Source organism: Ranitomeya variabilis, chromosome 2 (genome assembly GCF_051348905.1).
Source record: "Ranitomeya variabilis isolate aRanVar5 chromosome 2, aRanVar5.hap1, whole genome shotgun sequence".
Lineage (NCBI taxonomy): Eukaryota > Metazoa > Chordata > Amphibia > Anura > Dendrobatidae > Ranitomeya > Ranitomeya variabilis.
Genome location: NC_135233.1, coordinates 222,127,239 through 222,139,482, shown reverse-complemented (window position 1 = coordinate 222,139,482; position 12,244 = coordinate 222,127,239). Strand labels below are relative to the sequence as shown.

At 42.7% G+C, this 12,244-nt stretch overlaps 1 protein-coding gene across 2 annotated transcripts in view; it reads left to right on the top strand.

Moving 5' to 3' along the window:
• TMEM268 (transmembrane protein 268) overlaps positions 1–8,801 on the top strand; it is a 106,580-nt gene extending 97,779 nt beyond the window's left edge. The window contains exons 8-9 of one of the 2 annotated variants that reach the window (XM_077283708.1): positions 800–985; positions 8,047–8,801. In XM_077283708.1, coding sequence (XP_077139823.1) covers positions 800–985; positions 8,047–8,214 — 354 coding nt within the window. In that variant the 3' untranslated portion in view covers positions 8,215–8,801. The remainder of the gene's footprint in view (positions 1–799; positions 986–8,046) is intronic. The other variant, XM_077283709.1, reaches the window with a different exon arrangement.
• The last annotated feature ends 3,443 nt before the right edge of the window (positions 8,802–12,244 follow it).

Here is a 12,244-nt window from a genome sequence, read left to right as displayed (position 1 = left end):
ATAGAGAAAATATGAAGAATAGTGTTAAAAATAAAGATCCATGTGTCCGCCGCCCCCCCACCCCCTGTGCGGCCCCCCGCTGGTCAGAAAATACTTACCCGCTCCCTCGCTCCTTCCTGGTCTGGCCGCGCCTCCTACTGTATGCGGTCACGTGGGGCCGATCATTTACAATCATGAATAGTCGGCTCCGCCCCTATGGGAGGTGGAGCCACATATTCATGACTGTAAATGATCGGCCCCACGTGACCGCATGCAGGAGAAGCCGCGGCCAGACCAGGAAGGAGCGACAGCCGACGGGGGACCCGGGTAAGTATTTTCTGACCAGCGGGGGGGCGCACAGGGGGTGGGGGGGCGGCGGACACCTAAATCTTTATTTTTAACACTATTCTTCATATTTTCTCTGCAGCAAACGCTACTGCAGAGAGGATATGAATCGCAGCTTCAGCACCATGCAGAGTGGGTACCACACGCTCCGTGTGGTACCCACTCGCCATACGGGCGGCACACGTGTGCCGCACGTATGGCCTCCGTGAGTTCCCAGGCACACGGACACGGATAACTCCGGTACCGATTTATTCCGGTACCGGAATTATCTGGACGTGTGGGACAGCCCTTAGTCAGCTAATAGATGCGGGTGTGGAGTGTCAGACCCTCACAGGTTTGATATTGATGACCTATCCAAGGTATGAACGTCCATGAAAATCCCTTTAACCATAGGTGGTGATAACAAGGCTCTACATACTACTCGCTATTGCAATGGATGGTGAAAACTCATGTATTATGTCATTGATATATGCAGGGCGACCTGAGAAAGCTCCTGGACCAGCTGTTTATCTTCATAGAAACTCCTGCTGATCCTGCACTGGCAGAGGCTGGTCCTGAGGACAATACAACAGAAGAGAGCCCCCTGCTGGCCAGTGGTTCCAGGCACAAACCTGTTCTGTGTAACAAAAAGATTCCACTCATTCTACAGAGTCACCCAGAAGTAAGTAACAGGCTAAACTAATCCAGTGTTGCTTTTTTTTTTTTTTTTAAGGGGTTAACTGTTTAAGTTCTCCACATAAATTATAAAAAGCAAACAAACAAGACAAAACTTGCTTAACTCCAGGACTGGCATCTCTACAACGATGTTGGTGATGTGTCTCCTAGAAGTCACGCATGACCCAACAATCAGTGGCTGTAGCCTTCACTAGTCTGTCAAAGCGGATGTCTGCTTTGATGGAATACTGATAGTCTGAAGCGGTCACGTGTGAAAAAAAAAAAAACATTGTCACATGATCACTTGGAGGGCAAGCTAAGCATATATTGTTGTTTTATTATTATTTTATGTGGGGATTTTAGCAGTTACGGGCTTGTTGTAGACAACCCTTTCAAAGACGATGATTGATGTAAAGCTATTTAGGCAGATCTGTTACTGTACTGTGCGGCCCAGTTTAATTTTAGTCCATAGTGCTATAGAAAACAACAACATAGTGGACTGGTGGTTAGGAGTCCTCAGCATTCATAATTGGGGCTAGTCCCATGAGCAATGTGTAATTACATACATACACTTCTACAATTAGTCATCGTCTAGGCACGACTTAAATATGGCAGTCTCAGAACAACCTGCTGTTTTGGGGCCAGAATGCCAACTTCTGTAATATATTGCACCATATGGTGACATCTGCTGTGCCACTTCAGGCAAAACTAATTTGTAATTATATATGTATATATATATGTTCTGACTTTTGTAAAGACCACAGAGGGGGATCATCATTTTGGTGCTCACTGAATTCATTCCCCAGACTCACACCCCACCCTTCTCACAGCACAATGTATACTTTGGAGTGTTCCTTTTAATTAGGGATGTGTTACCTCTGCTAAAGGCAGCATGGGCGTGAAGTCACAAACATAATTTCCTTGCAGCTTCATGGTCCGGAGGTCAAATCTGAGGCTCATTAGCGAATGGTGACTGCAGTGTGCTGCTGCATATGTTGGCACTGAGTATGTGTATATGCATACATGCAGTAGTGTGCAAAAGTTTTAGACAGATGCAGGGCCAGACTGGGACTAAAATTCAGCCCTGGCATTTGAAGGTACACAGGCCCACTTGTCACATGGTGACTGTATAATATCTTTGTACACTTGTAGGTTACAAGGAGTGAGGGGAGTGTAACACGACTATATAACATATAATCACAGCTGTATCCAGCATTACAGCTCAGTCCTATTTATTGCTTTTAGTTGCAGTACCAAGAAAAGCCGCTACTTTACCTACATAACTGGATCTCGTAGGTAGTGAAGGGATGAGACGACCAAAGGCTATGGAACCTCATTCTGATGCTCTACTGTATATACTTTGCCTACAGCCACTTTTGGTTCCGCTGCGCAGCACGAGACCCGGTGACTCTGAAGAGCGGTGACATCAGTAACGTCACCGCTCTAAAGATATTCCGGGTCTTGCGCTGAGCTCGGCGACTGTGAAGAGCAGTATTGTTACTACCGTCACCACTCTTCAGAGTCACTGGGTCTCGCCAGGTCTGGGCTAGTAGTGGGGGTGTCTGATGACACCTCTCCATTATTTACACCAGGGATTGATAGCAGCTGACATTACGCAGCTGACATCAACACTAACAATCATTACACATACCAGAATTAAATGCTTTGGTGGCTGGGAAAAGCAGTAGAGTTAGCACCCGACCGCAAGGGAATAGTGCTAACTACAACTGTCATCATCCTTGCCTGGTCTCCCTGCGAAGCATTTCTTCTGTATTTACATGCACTGATCTCAGACCACTAAAGGAGTGTGATCGGCAATACTGAAGTCGTTCGCTTGTTTCCTGGCCTCTTTACACCAACTGAGAAAGAATGAAGGGAACAGAACAATCAGAATTAGATCAATCTGTCCCCATACAGTATCATGTTATCAGCAGAACAACTATAGTTTACACCGGCGATGTGCTGCTGAGAACAGAAGGATTTCTGTTCCCTCATAAACAATCCAATTACTCGATGAATAGGCAGCATTTTGCTTGTTTAGTATAATACACCCCAATAGTCCTCCATATATTATAATGTGCACCTCAGTCCTCCATATAGTATAATACACTCCTCATAGTCCTCCATATAGTATAATACACTCCTCAGTCATCCATATAGTATAATACACTCCTCATAGTCCTCTATATATTAAAATACACTGCTCAGTCCTCCATATAGTATAATACACTCCTCATAGTGCTCCATATAGTATAATGCACCACCATTGTCATCCATGTAGTATAATTCACTTCCCATAGTATAATGCACCCCATAGTTCTTCATATAGTATAATGTATTCACCATAGTCCTCGATACAGTATAATGCAGCCCCCATATAGTATAATGATGCCACCCTAGAGTATAATGCAGCCACCCCACAGAATATATTGTAGCCCCCTGAGAATAATGCAGCCCCCTCATATAGTATAATGCTGCCCCTGCATATATAATGTATGGTAGCCCCTCCATAGAATACAATGCAGCCCTCCTCATATGGTATAATAGAGTATGATGAAATCACCCCTCATAGAATATAATAAATTTAATACATAGAATACATTTAATATAGAAAATAATACAGCCTACCTCCCCATAGAATATAATGTAGCCCCATAAAAGAGTATGATGCCATCCTCCCTCATAGAATGTAATACAGCCCCCCATAGAATATAATACAACCCCCCCTAGAATGTAATACAGCCTCCCATAGAATGTAATACAGCCTCCAGAGTATAATACAACCCCTCATAGAATGTAATACAGCCTCCATAGAATACAATGCAGTCCTCCTTATATAGTATAATGTAGCCCCCTCATAGAGTATGATGAAATCACCCCTCATAGAATATAATAAATTCAATGCACAGAATACATTTAATATAGAATATAATACAGCCTACCTCCCCATAGAATTTAATGTAGCCCCATAAGAGTATGATACAATCCTCCCTCGTAGAATGTAATATAGCCCCCCATAAAATGTAATACAGCCCCCCCATAGAATGTAATACAGCCCCCCCATAGAATGTAATACAGCTCCCCATAGAATATAATACAACCCCTCATAGAATGTAATACAGCCCCCCATAGAATGTAATACAGCTCCCCATAGAATATAATACAACCTCTCATAGAATATAATACAGCCCCCCATAGAATGTAATACAGCTCCCCATAGAATATAATACAACCTCTCATAGACTGTAATACAGCCCCCCATAGAATGTAATACAGCTCCCCATAGAATATAATACAACCCCTCATAGAATGTAATACAGCCCCCCCCTAGAGTGTAATACAGCCCCCATAGAATGTAATACAGCTCCCCCATAGAATGTAATACAACCTCCCTAGAATGTAATACAGCCCCCCAAAGAATGTAATACAGCCTCCCATAGAATGTAATACAACCCCTCATAGAATGTAATACAGCCCCCATAGAATGTAATACAGCTCCCCATAGAATATAATACAACCCCTCATAGACTGTAATACAGCCCCCCATAGAATGTAATACAGCCCCCCATAGAATGTAATACAGCTCCCCATAGAATATAATACAACCCCTCATAGAATATAATACAGCCCCCCCTAGAGTGTAATACAGCCCCCATAGAATAATACAGCTCCCCATAGAATATAATACAGCCCCCCATGGAATGTAATACAGCTCCCCATAGAATATAATACAACCCCTCATAGAATGTAATACAGCCCCCCTAGAATGTAATACAGCCCCCCATAGAATGTAATACAGCTCCCCATAGAATGTAATACAGCTCCCCATAGAATGTAATACAGCTCCCCATAGAATATAATACAACCCCTCATAGAATATAATACAGCACCCCATAGAATGTAATACAGCTCCCTATAGAATATAATACACCCCCCACAGACTGTAATACAGCCCCCCTAGAGTGTAATACAGCCCCCATAGAATGTAATACAGCCCCCATAGAATGTAATACAGCCCCCCATAGAATGTAATACAGCTCCCCATAAAATATAATACAACCCCTCATAGAATGTAATACAGCCCCCCAGAATGTAATACTGCCCCCCATAGAATGTAATACAACCCCTCATAGAATGTAATACAGCCCCCCCTAGAATGTAATACAGCCCCCATAGAATGTAATACAGCTCCCCATAGAATATAATACAACCCCTCATAGAATGTAATACAGCCCCCCCTAGAGTGTAATACAGCCCCCATAGAATGTAATACAACCCCTCATAGAATGTAATACAGCCCCCCATAGAATGTAATACAGCTCCCCATAAAATGTAATACAACCCCTCATAGAATGTAATACAGCCCCCCATAGAATGTAATACAGCTCCCCATAGAATATAATACAACCCCTCATAGAATGTAATACAGCCCCCCATAGAATGTAATACAGCTCCCCATAAAATGTAATACAGCCCCCCCAGAATGTAATACTGCCCCCCATAGAATGTAATACAGCTCCCAAAGAATGTAATACAGCCTCCATAGAATACAATGCAGCCCTCCTTATATAGTATAATGCAGCTCCCCATAGAATATAATGTAGCCCCCTCATAGAGTATGATGAAATCACCCCTCATAGAATATAATAAATTCAATGCACAGAATACATTTAATATAGACTATAATACAGCCTACCTCCCCATAGAATTTAATGTAGCCCCATAAGAGTATGATACAATCCTCCCTCATAGAATGTAATACAGCCCCCCATAGAATAAAATATAGCCCCCCATAGAATGTAATACAGCCCCCCATAGAATGTAATGTAGCGCCCCACAATCCAGTTATCACTCATTGATATATTTAAAAAAAAACAAAAAAACCCCACATACAATCCTCACTTCATGCCCCGTGCTGCTCCTGGCTCCGGTCTCAGCGGCCGCAGTCTGCCCGACACACAGCAGGTACTCGATGATATGACGTCATCACGCACCCGCCGTGTCAGAGGCAGAGCGGGGAATGATGGGAGAGGGAGCGTCAGGAGACGCTCTCTCCTCCATCATTGCATTCATCTGTAAAGGCGTCATAGAAGCCGGTATAGTTGAATGCGGCGGCGCTGGAGGGGGGGTGAATCTGCACTCGCGCCGCTGACAGAGGCACAGCGTGCACGGATCGAGCGGCCCACTACTGGCACTGGCCCTTCTGGCATTTGCCAGAAGTGCCCAATGGCCAGTCCGGCCCTGGACAGGTGTGGGAAAGAATGCTGCACTGGAAGAAGCTTTCATATTATAGACGTTTTTGCATTTTGTTAAATTTATAAAAATAAAGTGAATGAACAAAAAAGAAAGGTTAATCAAATCCATTATTGAACACTATTTCTTCAAAAACAGCATCACTTCTTCTAGGTACGGTACTTTTACTTTCTCACAGTTTTTTAAGGAACTCGGCAGCAGGTTGTTCCTAACATCTTGGGGCACTGATCACAGATCTTCTGTGGATGTCGCTTATGCAAATCCTCTCTCTCTCCATGGCCCTTCCATGGAAGTCTTCAAACAGAGGCTGTACAGACATCGGTCTGGGATGATTTAGTGAATCCTGCTTTTTGAGCAAGGGGGTTGGATCAGATGACCCAGGAGGTCCCTTCCAATGCTACCATGCTATGATTCCATGTGATCCCAGACAGGCTGGATGATGTGAAATCAAAGCTCTGTGGGAGCCGGATAATCACTTCCAGGACTCCTTGTTCTTCTCTACGCTTAACATAGTTCTTGGCTGGATGTTTGGGGTCTGTGCTGCTGCACAATAAATTTGGAGCCAATCAGATGCCTCCCTGCCGATACTGCATGTATTTCTGCCTGTATTCTCAGCATAGAGACATACATGAATACACGCTTGTATGTAGATGACTACAGTATGTAATTATATATACGGTACTCTTCAAACTCACATGTACATTATACACAGATACATATTGATCATACATTCACTCAGACACGCATAGATTGTGAGCACGTTTTTGTGAATATATGTAATGTATTCACACAAACCCAAACAGATGTATATGTTACATATTCACACATCTGTATGTATGATAGATATATAAAAAGATTACTTTTTTTGTCACAGTCTATTTCTGATCAGTAAGGAAACCCACACACACACAGGGAGAACCTCCTTGCAGATGTTGTTCGTGGTGGGATTTAAACCAAGCACTCCAGCGCTGCAAAGCAACAATGCTAACGACTGAGCTACCTTATTGCGCACAGTGTTCATTAATTTCTCTTTAAATATAGTTTGGGAAAGCACAAGGATGGGTGGAGGAACTATGACTGCAATAACAACCAGGCACAAAGTGTCTTTCACAATACAAATTCCATATATCTCAGGCCTGTTCAGACTGGTGTGCTTACTTTGAAAATCTATGCAAAAATGGCTAGTCATATAACCTACTCAGGAAATAGTTTAAAATTGCATTTTCAGAATGCATAAATCCTTGTGGAAATAATAAGTACATCAGCAGCGTTAAGACCCATTTTACAATGCATGGTTACTGTGAAATAGTGAAGCAAGCCAAGAATAAAACTATAGCAAAGCATTGCAAAACTGGAGAGTGACATAGTAGCGCTGAAATTATTCTTTACAAGTTTGGGCTGTGCGTAATAGATGCCAGCAGCAGCCTCATGTAAAACCCAGACATGTCATTAGTACTGTGCTTGGCTTTACCTGGCCCATATTAGCCACTGCTCTGTAAATAACGACATGTGGCTAGAAATGCGAGGAACTGATGTTATTTTGCAGGATCTCTACCGGTGCTTAATGGCAGCACTATAACCAGGGTTTGTTGCGCCCAGGAATGCTGCTGTACGGAGGGTAAAATTGAGCTCAGGGTCCAGTGACCGTTACGTAAACTTGCTATAGTATAGACCGCGCTAAATCCATATTCCGGTAGTTTGTTTCTCATTGTAATTGGAGTTAGAAACCAGCCCCAGTTGGGGCAGCACAGCTGGAGGCGTATCTTGTGGCACCATGCATTTTCCTTTGTACTTATAGATTTTTCTCTGTCTCAGGTGATGGCTCGTCAGCTACTGATTCTAACAAGCGCCTGCTATGTGCGTCTCCTCACCTCCGGCCAGCTGCCACGGGCCCGTGCTGCAGGTCATACTGGTGTCCTGGATGTACCGTGTCCTTGTCAGTTCATCGAGAGCAACATATTCACACCTGTCCATTGTATGTAAGAGTGTGGTAATACAGGTACAGTCAGGCACCTCCCAGGGAGCACAGTACAGCCATAGTGGCGGTCATATTCAGCCCATTAGGGCTCAGCATACAATCATTTGCTCTCCCTGCAGGGAACAGTTACTGACTTATGTAAAAAGAAATATATCTATGAGTTGAGTGACAGCTACTTCTACACCATGCTCCCTCCTAAGTTTCCAAATGAGCAGCTAACGGATCAAAATCTGAACAGTCACGTTTGCTGGACAAATACTTTATCCTGTGGATGATGAATATATCAGAAGAGGATACCCCCTTTAGAAATCCCGGCCTGAGGTTGAGCTTACTTGATTGCTGGATTGCACAGAAGCACAGCACCTTCCACTGGAGGGTGGAAACAGATATGGATATTGTAACCACACATTTACCCATCCCCCTACCCTAACCAGGCTACAACTCCTGATTCTGGGACTGCTTGATAAATACTGTACTTAATCACTATGAATATGGTCAGTGTAAGGAGATTTATATTGTATTACACTTCTGATTTACATAAAGTACCTCATTGTGCCACACAGGGAGCAAGTGGAGAAAACCACTTGTAGCAGACTGGTGATAAGGTATATTGATGAAACCTCACCAACGGTCCTATTCCTCGGTAAGGCGTATTCAGAAATCCACACACCCGCTGTGCAAAAGCAATGATCAGATTTTCAGAAACAAGTTTGCCACATCAGCCTTGTTGTCTTAAATTTTTGCCCTCATTCATTTCTGTAACTTATGAGTCTTTGCCCAGCTGGTTTTCAGGGCTCAATGTTGGGTAACTTCCCACTATTGTTAGGTTATGTGTCCTGTGTATAGTGACGTCCTCATTGGAGGCACAGCTGGAACTCTGTTCACTATATAGATAGTTGTTAGCAAACTTGAACCATCCCCAGGAGATACAGACACAGCCGGGAACAGAGTGGTGATTGGCCACAGAACAGGTGAAATGCAGCAGACGCAGGAGAAGAAGTCCTCTGCATTTATTAATCATAGGGCAACTCAGTGAGCTCATTAGTGACGAAGAATGGTACCAGTCATAAGGAGCTGTAGGATCAGCCTTGCCTAGAAAAGGAAAGTTTGGCCAAATACATAGATGCAAGTCTCATTCCATGCATGCTCCTTTTTGGAATCAGTTTACTTTGAGACTATTACAGCTTCATATAGAGCAGTATCAGTGTAAACAGAGCTTATAACTAGTGATGAGCGAGTGTACTCGTTGCTCGGGTGACTTCGAGTATTTGTTAGTGTTCAGAGATTAAGTTTTCATCCCGGCAGCTGAATGATTTACAGCTATTAGACAGCTTGATTTCATGTGAGGATTCCCTAGCAACCCCCACATGTACTCAGCCTGGCTAATAGCTGTAAATCATGCTGCTGAGAACTAAATCTCCAAGCACTAACAAATATTCAGAAAAACCCAAGCAACGAGTACACTCCCTCATCACTACTTATAACTAGCCAAATAAGAAATCCTTGGTCAGTGCATGTCATGTACAGAAAAGCCAAGAATAGTACTGAGCATCAACAGAAAATCCATGGAAGAGGGCTACTGTATCTGGGGAAGGGTCATACAGTAGTGTTCAAAATAGCAGTCCAATATGACTAACCAGATCACTGTTTGGTAAAAACTGTTTGACATGTGGTAACTTAATTTATACCAATTAGTGCAGTAGAGTCTAGAAAGCCACCAGACTCAGCATTCATGATCTGCATGTTTGAGTCATTGTGCATTAGAATTAATTGAAGGGGGGGGGGTTTCAAAATAATAGCAGTGTGGAGTTTAATTAGTGAGGTCAATCGTTCTGTGAATCAGGTGGCCCTTATTAAAATGGTGGTCAGGACTTGCTGTACATGCATTTCTCCTTGAAAGCCTGAGAAATACGAGTCATTCGAGACACTGATCAGAACAGCGTACTTTAATTAAAAAGTTGAGGGTAAAATTTATAAAGCAGTGCAGACAATCATAGGCTGTTCAGCTTGGATGATCTCCAATACTTTGGTTTGGCTTTCCATTTTAGAGAGATGTGGAAGAAAAGGGAAGACAACCATTTGAATGGATGGAAGAACAGCCAGAATGGCAAAGGTGCAGCCAATGATCAGCTCCAGGATAATCAAAGATAGTCTCAAGTAACCTGTGAGGACTGCGACAGTTACAGTACAAGAGGCCTGTGTAAAGCTAAGCTCTTAGAAAAGCGGGACTTCTTGCTAAGGAAAAAGAAAAAACTCCCCCCACAACCACAAGACATGTATGAAGTGGATACATTTTGCCAAAAAACACAAAATGGCCTAAAGAGAAATGGAGAAACATTTTATAGACTGATGACAGTAAAGTTGCTTTTTTTGGGTCCAAGGGCCGCAGACAGTCAGTTGACCCCCAAACTGCATTCAAGCCACATTACATGCTGAAAACAGTCAAGCATGCTGGTGCAAGCTTCTTGATTATGGGCAGGTTTCTCTTACTAAGGTGCCAAACCTATTTACCGCATACCAGGGATCATGGACCAGTTTGCATATATTAAATACTCAAAGAGATCATGCTGCCAAATGTTGACGAGGATATGACCTTGAAATGGGAATGGGTGTCTCAACAGGACAATGATCCTAAACACACCAGTAAACAAGCAAGATCTGGATTCCAGCCCAACAAAACTGAAGTTATGGCGTTGCCAGCGACAATCCCCAGAGCTTAGTCTTATTGAACACCTGGGGAGGGGGGAGCGAGGTGACATTAAAAATGCCATTTGAGGCAAAAGCCAACGAATGGCAAAAAAAATTTGGCATGTAGTCCAAGCATCCTGGGCTGTAATAAGTTGACAGAAGTCGGTTGACTATGCTAGAGATGAAGCAGTTCTAAAAAAAAACAAAAAAAAACAAAACTGGGTATACAACTAAATATTAGGTTAATGATTCACAGAAATGCTAAATAGTCAAAAAAATAGTACATATTTTGAGTTTGTAAAGACAAATGCAGACATGCTGGAAATAAAAAAAACTAGTATAAAGATTTGATTAACTCTTTTTTTTACATTGTTACTGATAGGTTGTTTAATTTCCACAAAAGTGTGCAAACAGGAACACCTATCCCCCCTACGTTTAGGTCAGACCTATTTTTGTTAAAAATTACTACTATTTAGGAACAGATATACAAATGCCATTTTTACAGCACTATATAGTATTGCATCTGGTTAAGGCCACACAGCTGGCTGTATATGTATATGTATGTATATAGAGTTTGTAAGTGAATTCAAATTGTAAAGGGGTTGTCCAGTATTTTAATTTTTTTAATTTTATTTATTTTTTTTAAACTATGGTCCTAATAGATTACAGGCAGGTAGTTATTTTTTCTGTTAGCAACTACCTGCCTGTTCTACTTAGCACTGGGTCAGACTGCTCCGGATGGAGAATCAGCCATTCCTCTGCACTGCTGGGTCTATATGGTGTGAATGCCCAAGTCAAGCCGACTAACAGCCGGCTCTCCAGTTAGGCAGCTGGCTATCAATCATGAGGTCAGCAGTCACTCCATAAAGCAGAGCAAGTGTATGTCCTTGATAAACCCTTTAATAAGGTAAATCTGAAATTTTTAAAGGGACTCTGAAAATTGTTCCCTCCAAATTCAGGTGACAGTCATATGGGCGGGGTTTTCGGGTGTTTGATTCACCCTTTCCTTACCCGCTGGCTGCAATATTGGATTGAAGTTCATTCTCTGTCCTCCGTAGTACATGCCTGCACAAGGCAATCTTGCCTTACGCAGGCGTGTACTATGGAGGACAGAGAATGAACTTCAATATTGCAGCCAGCATGCAGCCAGCGGGTAAGGAAAGGGTGAATCAAACACCCGAAAACCCCGCCTCTATGGCTGGAAATTGTTCCCTCCAAATTCAGGTGACAGAGTCCCTTTAAGTATTTCTACCCCATCACTGACAGTGACCCAAGTAGAGCACATCATCAAATGCACAAGGCTTTGTGTAAACCAAAGCTCGAAACAAAACCCATAGAAGTCCAAAA